Below are 16,256 nucleotides of genomic sequence, written 5' to 3'. Positions count from 1 at the left end.
ACTAAACTTAGTAGACACTTGGCCCTTGTTTCATATGGGATAATTTTATGCAAATACTCCGGTAAAAAAAATTCAGAGATGAAGGAGGGATTGTGGGAGAGTATTTAAGTTAGCTGGTGACCTAAATATATAGCAATATGTATTACTTGGAGCCTTACAAGTTTTGGAAGCTGAGACACAGTACTACAGACTGTCAGGACGCTGAGCCAAACCTCTCTGGTCCTTCTTGCCCTCTCCTTAAAGCCACATGTGGAGTTCATTGGATAACATAAAACTCTGTCAGCAAGGGCTGATTTTACCTGAGATGCAGGGAGGTTTTAAGAAAATAAACTGTTTTTCAATGCACTAGTTTGTTAAGAAAGGCTCAGTTGCAAAATGTCCTGTTCTTCAGAGTACAGAGTTGCCCACTAGAGGGGAAATTACAAGGCCAAATGTTGTGCAGCGGCAGCAAGGCACCACCAGTGATGCCACAGCAGGATGATTCCATCCGGCCTGTGCAGGAGTAGCAGTTCCCATTGAATTCCTGCAGGCCTTCAGTTGCAGGTGTTCAGTCCTAAATGTGGCAATCAGCAGTGTAATTCAACAGAGTATTGGATGCTGCTGCAACCTGCCCCACAAAGTGTCCTGGAGAAAAACATGCCCATACTGACTTGTCATCTTAAGGGACACACAGGCCAGAGGCTCATGATGATGCATACTAAAGTCAGAGCAAAGCTTTGGGGTCTATTTACTATGAGAAATGGAGCATCATCATGCTGTCTGAGCTGGCCTCGTAAAACTGCAGAGTGCAGCTCCAGCACAGGCACAGGTCTGCTGCACGGAGCCTTGCTCACACAGGGCTAGTCCCCAGCCCGAAGGACTTGCTTCTTCGCAGAGTTACTGTATCATTTACACACCCAAAATGGCACGTCCAAGCTCCCCTTCCTGGACCACCTCCTCCCAAAACGCAGTGAGCCTGACAGCAGCAGATATGAATCTTTGAGTCTAATAAGGTACTTACGCTGGCACCAGGGATTGAACAGGATGTAAGTGTCAGTTGACGAGTTTCTCTGTGTCCGGAGAACGCCAAAGGGAGTCCGGACAGCAACATACAGGCGAAACTTCCCAATGATGCAGGTGGCAGAGGGCATGATAGACAGACGAATGGAGTTCTTCTCCTTGTGGATAATCTTGGCTCCCCACTTGCTGGGTTTCAGCATATCACCTACTAGGATTGGGATGTAGGTACCTTTGTTTTGCTGTGGGTAGCGACCTGGAGAGAGAGGTGAAGAGATTTGCAGTCTTCTGTCCCTTTGTCTTATTTTCCATGGAGGTGGCAAGTCCTAGTGGGCAGAAGGCACCTATCTCCCTCATTGCTTCACACAGTGCCTGGTCACTTGGCAGTACAGCCATATGAATACATGCAAGACCTTCCAGCAGACACCCCCATCCATCTCGCTCCAGCAAGCTGCAGTCTTGCTGGCGCAGGCACTGGCAGGAGCGTAGCCCTGGCAGCGTGAGCAGGGATTGTCCCAGGCCTCCCTTGCTCACCACTGTTTATTCTAGTGCAACAAGCTGTACTCCAGTTTGCTCCTTGCCTTTATGTCAGCTACACTGTTGAAGCCACTTCCCCAGTCCATAGGCACCCACCACCCTCGTTGCTAGAAAGTGCCCACTGGGGCACAGTCAGCAGCTTTGGGGCTCTTGAGCAGAGCAGGACATCAGTCTTCTCATTGCACTACTGTGCGGACAAGCAGAGACCAAGTGCTCTTTCATGCAAATCCATACAAATGGAGGAAATAAAAGTCAGTACCCCAGCAGATACTCAATGCTCAGTTCCTTCCCAGCAACCACTTCTCACAGACAGAGTGGAAACCAACTTGAGACACCCAGAATATAGATGAGCACATCAGGGCTGGAGGGCTGGATAGCCAAACTTCATCTGCAAGCAATGCTTCCCAAAGCATGACACACCTCTGAAGTACGACGCACCTCCAAAGTATTGCACATGATAGTCTACCTCATAGTAAGACAAACCACACCTCAGAGAAGCCTATTTTACTCTGCAAACTGTTAAAAACGTCAAATCAGGTAGACTACACGTAAACATGTACTACATTACCAGGATTCAAAGGAAGATACACCCTTTGAGCCTGAAGTAGAGACAAACTATAACTCGAAGCCAACCAGCAGCATAAACAGAAAATTTCTTTTCTGAAGTCTGAGTCTGAGAAGTCTGAGTTCATTATCTCATTCTCAAATCTATTCTTCGTGTCATATTTTAGGCTGAGAGACAGACTCTCTCATTCAAAAATAGGGTAATGAAAAGCAATGATGACAGACAGAGACAGACTTCTATATTTTTTCATTCCTACTATTTAAGAACTTAAAAATTAAACTCACAAGGGCATTACTTTTCTTGCTTGCTTATTTTTACACCGCTGATGTAGCAATAATCACAGATCTGAACACTGCTATGTTCTGGGAAAGGACAACTTCAGCTTTGAACCTGAAGCTTGAGAGCTGCCTTCATGTCCGTGTTTCTAAGAAATCTGGGGCCACTGTGCTTCATCCAAGAGACTAGTTGGTGCATGTGAATTTCCATTTTGCAGACATTCAGTGCACATAAATAGCCCACTGTTGGCAGGAATTCTGTAACCCATGAAACCCACTCAAATCAGTGAGAAACACAACAGAAGGGAAAGACCTACAGAAGAAAAAAGGACTAGAATAAGAAAGCAAAATCAATAGAAAACACTAGAATATAAAGCACCAGCTTCTTCAAATATAAGCCATCAAATGAAAGCCAGTCTAGAGAGAAGAGCCTATAGAGGTAACAGCGAGGTAGGTGCAGTACTATGTTTATTGACTTTGCAGGGAAGCCCTCTCAGGGTGGCTTGGCCACTTGACTTCTGTCTACATCTTGAGCACACATTTCTGGATGCAGTGGAAAAGTAGGACCCACTTTGGCTCATAGTTGGCATATCTATAATGTCAGCCCTTTCCCAGGAGTGGTAACACGCAGTGGTGATTTAATTCTCTGGGACGGAGTTTCTAAGGAAGAAGGTTTGAAGTTATCCAAGGGATCATTACAAAAGGCCTACAAATATCTGGCAGAGCACTCTCTGAAGGGTCCCTGTGCTAACCTAACCCACACAGAGGCAGGAGGGTGTTTGGGTGCATGTCAGAACCATGTTGAGAAGATGAACTCTCTTTATGCTGACAGGAGGGTGCTTCTGCCAGCAACATCAGCTGGCATCAGCTGCTCTGATGTATTCCAGGAGCTGGCAGCCTGAGCCCTCTGCAGCCAGTTAGTTCTTTGTGGTTGCCTCATTCCCCAATGCTCCCACGTGCTTTGGGTGTTGGAGGCCCTGGCCCTCACACAAGGACATTTCACAGCCAATTGATTTGTGAAAGACAAAGTCATCACATGACATCACAGAGTTGGAATGTCCCTGTCTGCTCTAGCAGCATGGGGAAATGGGAAAATCCAGCCTGAGAAGTCAGAAAGCCTGGCGGTTGCTCCACTGTTGCCACCAGGCACAGGGTGAATATTTTATGGGCTCCTTTTGCAGCTTGGAAGATCTCAGGCACCAAACATGGGTTGCTAGCTGCCCTGCTTTCAAGGCAGGAGAGGACAGGAAAGAATTCACAGTGATTCTGTTTCATGGGCCTCCAACTCTCTGCGTTTCAGTGATAGGTACAGAGCTATGACGTTGACAGAAGATGTTAGTTTTACAGAAACCTCCCTTGTACAGAAGGTTTAATGGCACAAAAGTACCTATTTCCCCTGCTGTACAGTGCACAGGCCTGCAGCCTTTTGATACTTCTTTCTTATCCCACCTTGGTTTCTGAGCTATCCTAGCTGGCCTCCCACTTCAGTTACAGCTCAGCTCACGTCTGCATCTCCTGGGGTTTCCAGCTACCCAGGAAAAGAGGAACAAGATAGCTGCTGTTGTGAGACAAGGAGCTCAGGTCTCCCTCAGTGCTGCATTGCAAGGCTTTGAAAGTAAATAAACATGAGTGAAGGTCTGCATGATGAAATGCACCATGACTGAAGCACGTGTGCATGTGCTCGTGTATGGGATGCCCCCTGCCGCACACACGCACTTTACAGGGGCAAAAAGCAGAGTACAGTGTTTGTTAAAGCTTGTCAAAATCTACTTGCACAGCAGCAAAAGAACGAGCTGTCTAAAACACAGAACTGTAGCCACACACACAATGCATTCAAAGTGAGTTATTTTTAACATGTGCCTTAGCTCTTTAGCATGTCAGCTCCAGGCCCAGCAGGCACGGAGGCAAGCTGTGTTTAATCCTGGGCAAAACTGCCACACCAGAGAGGGATTTATAGCAGCAGGCGCGGAGGGAGAGATAGGTACAGCAAGTTCAGCCAGCAGAACACAAGCACTCCTCCTCAGGTTATCCAGTTCTGCTGCTGTTCCTCGCCAATGGCTAACAGGGACCACAGCTTGCTCAGGTGGCACTCCTTCTCCTCCCCTGCCCAGTCCCTGGAAGCTCCTATCTCCGTTTAGTGTAGTTTTTTCCTTGATACCCAGAGGACATACACATCGCTGTAACGTGTGAGTGCCTCAAACAGCTCCTAAATGCCACTGCTGAGTTAGCACCGTGCTGTCAGCACAGCCAGCAGAGGGACTGGCAGGTACTCTTGGACAGGCCCTGCATGAGGGACTAGATGTTTTTCTTTCAGCAGGGAGGAGGGAAAATGCGGTAATACAGACATTAGAGATATAGTGAGCTTCAGTGGACATTTCCTACCTAACAAAGAAGAGAGAGACATGAACAAAGCTATTTGTTTTTAGGGTTCTTTTTAGGAACCCTCTTCAGAAGATTGTTTTTTAAAGGCACCAAGGAATCTGTCCCCCTTTAGGATGTGCGTTATGCACAGTAAGGTTAACCATTTTCCTGTTAGGTACATTTGTTTTACCTAGATACACTCTGTCGTACAAAGGGGAGAGAATCTATTTCAATGCCAGGCCTGCAAATATAATAATTGTGTTAAGCTGATAAATGAATTTGAGCTGGAATCCAACAATACAGTAGCTGTGTAGCAGAGGTAAGCCTTATTGCAGCAAGCAGCCTGGGGGTGGGTGTCAGCATACTGGGCCCATGTGTTATTAATCCCTACATGTTTAGACCGTCAGGAGTTTCTATATCTTCGTCCAATTTTTGTAGTTCTTTGTTAAACAGGGATAAACTCTTGGTTTTACATACCAATGCCAGCAGAGTTTGCCGCCAACACCAGTGTTAGATGCTCTTGTATAATGCCAAGAAAGCTTCTAAAAAAGTCAAGATCCAAATTTTTCCCAGGAGCAACTTTTTCTCAGAGGCAGAACTCAGCTTGACATTCCACCCAAGGTGCAGGGGGACATCTCACGTCCCAGCCACTCCGTTAGCTATTACATGCCCAGCCCTATAGCTGCTGAGGAGGGCAGGTGATAGCCGGGGTAGCAATAATTCTCACTAAGACAGAGTTACTGCCTGACAAAAGGAACAAAACTTCAACTCTCCTGGAATGACCCATGTCTCCACACTGCTGTGAAATTAGGGAAAGGCTGTGGACATTGTAGAACAGTATGAAGAGCTGCACTGATTCTGGTGTTGGTGTCCTGAATCAGACTCCAGGTTATTTAGTTGTACTCAGATGCTCCTCTGACTACAAGAGGGGATTTGGTGCCACCTAAATAAATGAAATCAGCTCCATATTTATGTTCTTCGCTGTTTTCACGTGTTTATAAATATTCCTCTGGAGCAGGCCTGAGAAGACTGTAGAAAAAGGAGCAGGAAGTCATAGAACTTTATCACAGAACTTTATCATAGAATCATCTGGTTGGAAGAGACCGTAAAGATCATTGAGTCCAACCGTTCAAGCCTCTGCTCTCATCTCAGGCAAAAGCCGACCATTTATAGAAGGCTGAGGAGTGCATACAGGTGGATGCATGTATGTCCACACATACACGTGTGGAAAGGTGATAGTAGCCTGGAGGACTGAGATTTATGATCATTTCAGAATGATATAATCATATGATCATTCCAGAATGATATGAATGAAGTGTTCATAATAATATTTAGGGCTAGCCCAATATATATGGATTTATGAAGCCATTTAAGGAAAATGCAAATAGAAAACTATTCACAAGGATGTGGAGAAATACATCATTATAGTAAGGATGCACCATATAAACTCATCAGTCGCTCTAGGATTTACGGTCATGTACAGGAGACTACTACTGAAAGCGAAATTGAGGCCGTGTAAGCACATCTAATCATACATCTGCTTTTCAGAGAAATCACTGCCAGTGCAGCCGTGACTGTGGGAAGTTTGCAGCACTTACGCTAAACTGGCTGCTACAGGTGCAGGAGACATGCTCAGCCAGGCTGAGCCTGACACTGTGGAAACCCAAAAGCATCACAAAGTATCCCCATCACCATGAAGGAGATAGTTAAGAGTGATCAAGATGGGTGAAGGAGTCATTTGTTCCTCGGGGCTCCCTGGGGCTCCAAGAAAACTGAAATTGTTCCTACTGTGAGGGACTGGATATAAGTTCAGCATCTACATTTCTTTTGTGCCTCTTTCGTCTCAAACCCAGACCCATAAAGTAAGTATCTTCCAAGGGATGATGCTCACCATTCCTCTCATTAAAGCCCAAAAGTGGGCTGTAAGGAAGGAATTACGTGGCAATGCAGCAGCTTCCAAACCACAGGTACTGAGCCAGGTCTGCAGTCCAGCACATGATGGATATTTTCCCATGTGGATTTTTTTGCACATTCATTGTTTTCCATCCTTTAGCAGACAAGTATGCTCCAAATTTAATGAAACATTATGTGCAAAACCAAATTAAAATAATTCATGTTAGCTCTTCAGCAAGTTTCGCTGATGATGACTCTAAATAAAACAGTTTGTTAAAGCCAAAAAGACTTTAAACATAAGGGACCATTGCAGAAGAATATAAGTAGAAGTTACTTTCAAGAGATTCGGGTTAATTATTTATATATTTACGTGTATATATATTTAATTCAATTTAGCGCATGAATTCTAGATTGTGTGAATGGCCTTTAAATGGACTGGGGATTGAAGAAGATTGTTACTAAAGATTGTTCTGTGAGTGTTTCAGACCTAGTTTCACATGACACAGAAAGCACTTATCACGGTACGCTTGATTCATTATCAGTTAGAAGGATTAAGCAATTTCTACTTGCATCATTAATCATCTTTTTAATGACGCAAAAGAAGCAAAAATAGGAGAAAAAAGAGAAGTAAAACTAAATTTTAGGGAATAAAGGAAATAGAACAGTTCTGCACACACAGGATCAAATCATTACCATTGTCACATTTGTCATGAACAAAATTAGTCTCCAATGGTTAAAAATTTTGTGATGGATTAACATCAGTGCTGGGAAATTTCCAGTGCTGGGAAGAATTAATAATTTATGAATAGCTATATAATTTGCTGTTGTATAAACACTCCTCACTATAGGCACAGCCCTGCAAAAAGAGATGTTGTCTTTTCCCAGCTCCAGCAGAATTCCCTGGAAGCCAAGGCCAGCCTTTCCTACCAGATGTACCTTTGTACCTTATAAGGATAGCACCGAAACACCCAAAAGGTTCTACAGCTCATGGACAACCTGGTCCACGTTGCTTGGGATAACCTCCCCTCTCTTGGAGACACTCAAAACCTGTCCCTAGGACAAGGCTCTGAGCAGCTGGAAAAAGGTGGACCTGCTTTGAGTAAGGGCTTGGACATGAGACCTCCGGAGGTCCCTCCAGTCTAGGTTATTCTACAGTTCTGCTGCACCATTTGAAATCTACTGCTCAGGCACACAAACAGCCCCTTGGAAAGGTAATTTTACAACAACTTGCAAATATTACTGTGTGTCCATCCCTTTAATCTCTCAAACTCAGTAGTTTTCTAGGAGGTATACGCCTTGTTTTAGGGAAAAAAAGCTTTTTTAGTCAGAGCCTGGTCTATCGAGGAGAATCAACGGAGAAAGAAAAACATATCCAGAAGAGTTCATCCCATTTGGAGACAGCAGGGCTAATCTGCTACCTGGAGGTGCCTAAGCATCACCTTTTGGACTGGGCTCTGGCTTTCAGGCTGCTGTCACTATGAGAAGTGAATGCCCTCTCTTCAGGCAGGCAGAGAGAAAAAAACTGGATGAAAATGGCCACGTGGGGAGCACAGCACCTGAGACCTTGAGTACTCAGTGCCCTTTCCTAAATACAAGGACCCTCCTCTTTCTCCCCTTCAGGGAGTTAAACATTGGACTTGCCACCAAAAGGAGAAGTAGCAAAACTCAAGAATATCACTTCTGAATGATTTCCTTCTCCTCTGTGGCCTGTTTTTGTTTTGATTTTTGTTGCCTTGAGAACAAAGGCAGTGTGTGTGTACCACATGTGCATAAAGAGAAACATTTGTGGAGCCTGGAGTATTAACCAATTCCTAGAAGAAGAGCTTGAACATCTCTTCTCCCGGTTGAATTTCTGTGAGCTAAATTCCTTGTAGCAAGATGTCAGCGGTGCTCGCAGAAGCAGTCACTTAAAAAGCAGGGGAATTCAACAGCACTGTGTGCTGTCCTGTATATGCAGCACCTTCCTTCAGCTGATTGCCATGCACTACCCAAGGCATCAGCATTACCGTTTCCATTTCACAGAAAAGAATGGGAAGGGGAAGTCAACCACACACTCAGGGCTGACACCCAAGTAATCCTTCAGAGCTGAGCTGCAAAATCTCCCCTGGCTCGGTCTGCCTTTAATCCCACTCCTACCACGGCTGAGGATGAGGGGGTTTTCATCCATGCCTCTAGGTACAAGCCATGGATAGGCATGTTAGGAAAGAGCAAAAGGAAAATAAGTGAATATGTTCTGCTGCGTGGAGTGTGCAGTGCCTAAAGAAGTGTTAAATTTCTTCCTCCGATGCAGAATATCTGATTAAAACAAATGCAAACTGTGCACGATGCAATAAAAAACAAATGTTCCATTTTCCACTTCTTCTTGTTACAGCTGTTTGTTTTAAGCATATAAAGATTAAGGGAACAGTCTTGAATTTAATTAAATCCCCAAAGAACTAATGATATTAATGCATATTAAATTTTTAAAGGCACTCATGTCTGTACAGCCAATCATTCACTGGACTGTCATAACATGCCTTCCAACCCTAATTTAAATTGGGAAGAAGAGACCTGTGAAAAAAAATGTGCAGACAGTAACCTTTTCACTGTACATATGTTAAAGAGATAAATACTGATCTACCTTTAAAAGGCAAAGAATTTAATAAATGGCCACATCATCATAATTCAATGGTGGAAAAAAATCAATGTTACAAATTTTGGAACTGCATCACTCAGGAAAGTAAATTAAAACATCAATTCAAACCTACCTTAAAGGGTTTATAAAGAGAACATTTACGTCTCTAACACAGAAACTCCCAGATCCCTCTAGACGATGCTGGGGATTTCCCAGAGCTGTGATGCAGGGAGCTGCATTCAGCGGGGCCGTTTTTGGAGCACAGCAGGAAGACCCACCCTGTCACTTGCTTTTCCCCTTCTCTTGCGAGTTCATGCACTTCTCTAGTCTGGACCTTCAATATGCCAACAGGTGCTCTAGGACCAGGGTCTTCGATGAATATTTCTCAGTGAGTGGAAAACTGCTTTCTTGCTCTTTTTGCAATAAATCAAGAAAGCCTTTGATGTGGCCCTGACAAAGTCTCTGTTTCAAAGCTACGATCTCTGATCGTTCTCCCTTGTTACCAAGTCAGCTGTACATGCAGACTGCAGAGCTGCAAGGCCTCCTGTTCTTCCGCTCTATGTGATTTCTCTCCTTCCATACCCACATTTTGTTATCCCAGTTCACACAGAGTCATCTCTCCCACCCTAAAAAACAAACTCCTCCTCCCTGCATCTTCTAAGCACTAATAAAAGATGTTTCCCATTCCACCTACCTTTGAGCATTGTTATACAGCATTAATCATAGAATGGTTTGGTTTGGAAGGCACCTTAAAGGTCAGCTAGTTCCAACTCCCCTGCCGTGGAGATTGTCCACTAGACCAGGTTGCTCAAAGCCCCATCCAACCTGGCCTTGAACACTTCCATGGATGGGACATCCACTGTCTCTCTGTATGACCTGTTCCGGTCAAGAACCTCACAGTAAAGAACTTTTTCCTTACATCTAATCTAAAACTACCCTCTTTCAGTTTAAAGCCATTATCCCTCATCCTGTCACTACAGGTCCTTGTAAAAAGTCCCTCTCCAGCTTTCTTGCATGCCCCTTTCAAGTATTGCAAGGCTGCTATAAGGTTTCCTGGAGCCTCCTCTTCCCCAGGCTGAACAAACCCAACTCCTTCAGCCTTTCCTCATAGATCAGATGCTCCAGTCCTCTAATCATCGTTGTGATCCTCCTCCGGACTTGCTCCATCAGGTCCATGTCTTATGTTGGAGGCCCTGGTGCTGAATGCAGTACTCTCCAGAGATACTAAACCAGAGATAACTTTGCAAGTCCAATAAAGTACTGTTCTTTCTTCGCTCACAAGCAATTCTGCTGACGTCCTTGAGTAAGGAGTAAGAAAAGTGCTTCCTTGCCTGTGGTTAAGTCTGTTTTTATGGTTCATCAATTGCAACAGAAAAAGACCCAGACACTAAGCACTGCTCTGTTCCTGTTTATGAGACTTTTCAACCTTACTTTGCTGATACAACACAACCTTTGCCAGGCACTTACCTATCAAGTACTCCAGCCAGAATTGGTCCACCTCTGGCTTGTAGGGTCGGTTGAAGACAATCTGGATTTGGAAAGGCTGTCCCCGACGTACTATCAGCTTGGGGCTGTAGTACTTGTCCGTGTGATGCTGCTGCTTGTTGATCTCATGGGGCTCCTTGAACATATTAATGTCCACAACATGCAGGTAATCTGCAGAGACATATAAATATGCAGAGAGAGGAGTCAGTAAGCTGGAAGGTCAATACTGATATCAACGTCATTAGAGGCCCTGTCCTCCCCTTCCCCAGTGCCACCTCGTCAAGAACACCATTCAACAGAGCATGCTGGATGTTTGGGGCTTGCATCCTCATGGCTGAGAAGGGACTTACGGACTAAAACTTCTCTGTCCACCTGCCATTTTCACAGAGGCTGTAAGGATTCTACTAAATGGTGAAAGCAATTGCAGAAAGAGAAGGTTGCTATGGGTGAAAAGCTGAATGTCCCCAAGGAGAGCTGGGCTTCATCTTTCCTCTGGCATTGGCTTTCTGCAACTCTGGGCCTTGCTGTCACAAGCTTACCAGTGCAATCTCTTGACTTTTAACTACTGTGGCTTCATGTCTCTCTTCTTGAAGCTCTCCATTTATAAAATGCAAATTCACATTGAGTTTTTGATGCTTAAATACATTAATGTTTTTAAAGCACTACTGCTATCAAGTGCTGAAGAGCCTGAAAGGCAGCTAATGATCTTGCATTCAGCTGAGAGCTTGGATCGTCTGTATTAAATAAGGTTTCAGCATACTGTATGTGTTAGCTTCTCAGTACACCTCAAATGTTAGTGTGTACTTATGAAAACTGTAACATTACAGTATATGATTACAACATAGTTATAGGCAAACTATAGCAGTAGGTAACTCTAACGTGAATGGTCAAAGTTTTGCTCCCTTCAGATAAGGGCTGTCTGAAGGTTTATAGCTTACCGCTGCTGGAAGCTGGTCTGCTCAGCTAACGAACAGTGTGGGGTGGTGTTGGAATAGCCAAAGGCACCTGCAGTCACCACGAGCTACATGACTATACCTTACTTCACAATGGGAGTCCACTTGAAAACAAGAGGACTTCTTTTGCCTACGTGCTTGGGCAGATAATCACAAATACTCTGCTAGGACAACTGTTACTGCTCACCACCAGGAGAGAGATAGAAGTGTAAAGCTTGATTTGCAGCTGTCAGCTTGTCTTTCCAGGTGCTGACAGTTCAAAACTGGTTAATTTCTGTATTTCATGATGAAAATGACAGAACCTAAATTATGGCAAAAAGAGGTGCCTATTTACAGCAGCTCTGGAGCTGTGTGTACTCCTGATGGTGGCTAATTTGGCCTGCTACTGAGCACACTGTGAGTGGGAATGATCTGCTCAGTGAGTGAGTTGCATATTCAAGTCACTGAGGGCCGAACACGGCCCATTTCATGGCCCGTTTCACAGAAGCTCAGACAGCAGCTTTGCATGCTGTTTTTCCTTGAAGGCGGGACTGCATAGTGGCTGACTCTGGACAAGCAGCAGAGCTTCTCCTCAAAAAAACACCTCTCAGGTGATTAGCCCCCAGGCTTCAGCAGCCTGTGGATTAGTCCTGCCTTTCTGCAGGAATATGTTCAGCATCAGAGAAGATCAGCATCAGTAGAGCCCCACAGGCAGCAACTCCCTCGGATGCCAGCATGGTCCGTCTCCTGCCACAGTCAAGCCACCCAGCCTGGGCTCTGGGAGAGGGGCAAATAAGGGCCGCAGGAGCAGGTGCAGCTCATGCATTGTCACTATCAGCTGCCTAGCCCTGCCCTCTGGGAAACAGAAGGAAAGGAAAATGCCCAAGGACATGGCAAGATGATGATTCTTTCAACTGAACCCCAAACCATCTGCTTCCTGCTAACCCTATTCTGCAGAAAGACTGGAATAGCCTGTTCAGCCCTGAGGTAGGCAATGTTATTGTTATTTTCCGCTCGATTTGCCAGGCTTCTGGAGCAACTTCTTCAGTGCTGGCTGAAGTTAGAGATAGGTTTTGTATGAAATATTAAGTGCATTTTGCTCAGGAATCATTTTTATTGTCCCTCTGTGAAGTGGGGCGTGTCTTTGCCTCCCTCCCTGAGAAATTTACCAGTGCTCACTCAAAATAATGCTGACAACTCTCACAATTAAATTTCATGGGGCAGGAATTTCCTGAAGGGGGGCAAAATGTATGCAAGGGACAGTCTTTCCTGTGATCTCTTCCAATCCCTCACAGGCCGAAAGCACTGTGTGTAAAAGCTGCACATCTGGGGGCTCTGTGAGGGGTGAAGCTTATACGTTTGTAAGGTGTGAGTTTGACTCAGCTTCTCCTTCCTTCCAAGGAGGCATAAAAATGGAGTTGAGGGTTTGTTGTGTTTTTATGTTCTGAAATAAAAGGCAACAGTGACCCTGCCTGTCCTTTGCATGTTAGCCCAATCAAGGAATTGCAAAACTAAGCCACCCTGGGCCATCACTTCAGCATTTGCTTCATTTTATCTCAAAACTTTACATGGCTCCTGTAAAAACACAGCCATACACATCTGCAGAAAACACATTTCACTTTCACTCCCAGTGTTAAAAATGTACCTTGAGTTTGCCAGATGAAGATACCCTGTGACCAACCCTGTGTTAGTTACAGCGATGATAATTACTGATGAAAAACATGAGCAGGGTAATGGGATGTGCTAACTCCATCACCAGAGTGCCATTGAAAAGAAGGCTCTAGGCAATGTGCACGTCACTGCTCATCCATTTGTGAGGGACAGGTGGTCATTGAGGCCTCCTTTGAAGTCAGGCCCATTTGACAGTTTGTCTACAGCCCCGTCTGCTGTTTAGTGCAGATCTGGCCATGATTGCTGCAAGAGAGGCAGCAGTCTGATGCTTTCTTAAAGTTTTTGCTGCGTTAAACTTGCATGAAAGTAAATGAGCACAAGCTTGAGCTGTTTTTCAAATAAAAGGAAGAGCTTTCAAATACCAGGTTTTCTTAGAGGACCAGAGAGAAAAGGCTCAGGACTATAAACCAAACACTGTGCATTTCCAAAAGAGGTGCCCATCAGTCTGCTAACAGGGAAAGCGTGATTCCCTGGAGAGCTGCTGAATTTTGCGAAGGAAGGTGCGTGGGGAGCTTGCAGACCATGGGGCTGTGTCCTCCCACCAAGCGGCTGTATGTGCCAGGCCCACTTGTAACATACTGCAGCAAGATGAGCTGGCTAGGACAAGGCACAGGTGTGTTCACAGAGACACAGGCTTCTTGCTGAAGAAGCACTCAGGGGTTGTGCATCCTCCTCACTGAGCATTCTCTCCTGCAAGCAAGCCAGGTTCCCACAACAGGCAGCCCACTGATCGTGCTGGGGAGGCAGCCATCCCTGGCAGCCTCTGCTGCTCGCTCTGGCTGTGATTCAGCAAAGTAGAAAGTGGGTGTCAGCAGAGAGCTAGTCAAGCACAAGGTTTTGCCTCATGCTAGAGTAGTAGATAAAATAGGTCAAATGAATCACACCTAAAAATGCCTGTTTCTCTCTGTTGGCTGCCAAGGGAGATGAGGCTGACTAGCTCGGCTGTAGACACCTACACTGCACAGATCGAGGGCAGGATTCAGTTAATTTAGGCATCTAAACGATGTGAACCTGGTTTGTAGCTTCTTATTATGGTCAGTTGGTGGCTGGTTGCTACAGCCGGTGGAGTTGTGTGGTACAGGTCACCCTGGAAGTGAAAACCTACTGCCTTTCCGGACAGCCTGTGCACTTACCCCTGCTCACTGGATGACTATGATCTCACACAGGTAAAGACACTGATAGTTAGATGTTTATAGCAGGTGCCCAATCCTACCACAAAGGCTAGAAAACCCCTTGGTTGTAACAGCAGGGACAAAAGCATTTGCATGCTTTTTTTCAATGTGCAACAGCTATGAAATGTGAGAACCACTGCAAAAATTTTGGGCAGCCCAGAAGAGTGAGGTGTGCAGGAGAAGGGGAAGGAGGTGGCACAAGAAGTCACCTGCAAAGATGTGCTCGTGATACGAGAACACTGTCATACTCTGCCACTCCTGCTCTGCTTGCAGATGCTCTCTTTATCCCCAAGGACAGCTCTGTGAGTGCCCTGCGTAGGCTCAGCTCCTGAATGTAAGTCCCAGTCTGAGCTCATTAACGTGGTCTGACAGGTCACTTCAGCATTCTACCACAAAATAGTGTGTTCAGGAACCACTCTTACATCAGCTGGTATCACAGGTTTGGATCACAGCTGATGTGCTCTGAAACATGAGTGCTGCTGCAGTCCTTTCCCTTCAGGTCACCCCTTGCGTGTTGTTGCTACAAGAACTGCAGAGCTGAACTGTGCAGCAGAGCTGATCCAGCTGTACAAAAAGACTTCTGCTGTTATGCACAACTTTATTTTCCAGCCATTCCAGTCCCATAGTCAGGTTTATCCTATGGCTAAACTCTAGCTTTGGAGAGGGACTGTTTTTCTCACCAGCAACATCACCTTAAGCACGTTAGGTTCCTGTCTCTACTCACATGACCTGACATTCCTAAGTTTCCATTGCATTTCTGAAAAGCAAGAGACTGCTGCCCGCCAGCACCATACGTTATTCAGAGCCTGATGTGAAGCACATCAAAAAGCAACAGGAATCTTTCTCCCGGTACTGGTGAGCTTTAGCTACAGGCTGCACTCCTTCTAAGGTATCCCACACTCTTACACATCTCCAGCTTCTGTGAGCATATCATGTTTGAAACGATGTCTAGGCAGGACCTGTATTGCATTACTTTTGACAATTTAAACACACACACTTGTCTCAGAGCTAAAGGGTTTTTTGAAAAGTTTCTACAGTCAAAAAAAGCAAATTTTCTACAGTCTTAACATGCCAGTTGGTTTGCTCAGGCATTTTTTAAAAGAAATGCTTTTCAGAGGAATATGCGTGCATTTGCCTGTTTCCAATGTGAAAACGCAGTAATCAATTAAGTATTATTACATCTGACTACCCTGCGTAGCCATGTTCAACAAGTTCTACTGTGCATTTCAAATAGGCCAAAAAATTAACATCATTTGGTTGGTGACTTATTCAGGACCCAAGCCTGATTTCTTTTAAACCAAATCTTACTTATTTTTTTTCCAGTTTCACTCCAAAGAGTTGAAACTAATGTGGTTCGATATGCCCACCCCCTGCCATGATATTGTTTTATCTCCCTAGCCAAATGATGGGAATATTTTCACAGGAGAATAATTAAAATTATGGAGATTCCTTTTAGTTTCTCATTCATTTTTATGAGGGAACATCTAGCAAAAGTTTTCCCTGCCAGCCAGCATTTTGCAGTAGTTTCACAGTCGCAGTCAGTTTAAGGGTATACAAACCAGAAGGACCACTAAGCAGGGAGGCTCCTCCTGCCCCATTTATCCCCTTCAGTGCTGTCATGCCCGAAGCCAGCAGGTTTTAAAACGAGTCTGTGACTATGATCAAATTGGGAAAAGCCGTTCTCAGCTATTTTTAACCACTCCCACAGTTCAAGCTAAAAACTGGTCACTCAGTTTCTTCACTCTTCGCTTTCCC

General features: G+C 44.9%; 1 protein-coding gene across 1 annotated transcript in view; it reads right to left on the bottom strand.

Moving 5' to 3' along the window:
- Positions 1 to 1,000: 1,000 nt before the first annotated feature.
- LOC104489837 (coagulation factor XIII A chain-like) overlaps positions 1,001 to 16,256 on the bottom strand; it is a gene marked incomplete at its 3' end in the record, with an annotated part of 15,691 nt that continues 435 nt past the window's right edge. The window contains exons 2-3 of the mRNA XM_010132044.1: positions 10,709 to 10,897; positions 1,001 to 1,252 (exon numbers count right to left, since the gene is read on the bottom strand). Coding sequence (XP_010130346.1) covers positions 1,001 to 1,252; positions 10,709 to 10,897 — 441 coding nt within the window. The remainder of the gene's footprint in view (positions 1,253 to 10,708; positions 10,898 to 16,256) is intronic.

The sequence above is a fragment of the Buceros rhinoceros genome, unplaced genomic scaffold, assembly GCF_000710305.1.
Source record: "Buceros rhinoceros silvestris isolate BGI_N320 unplaced genomic scaffold, ASM71030v1 scaffold14802, whole genome shotgun sequence".
In the NCBI taxonomy this organism is placed as follows: Eukaryota; Metazoa; Chordata; class Aves; order Bucerotiformes; family Bucerotidae; genus Buceros; species Buceros rhinoceros.
This window is presented reverse-complemented; position numbering and strand designations above follow the sequence as displayed.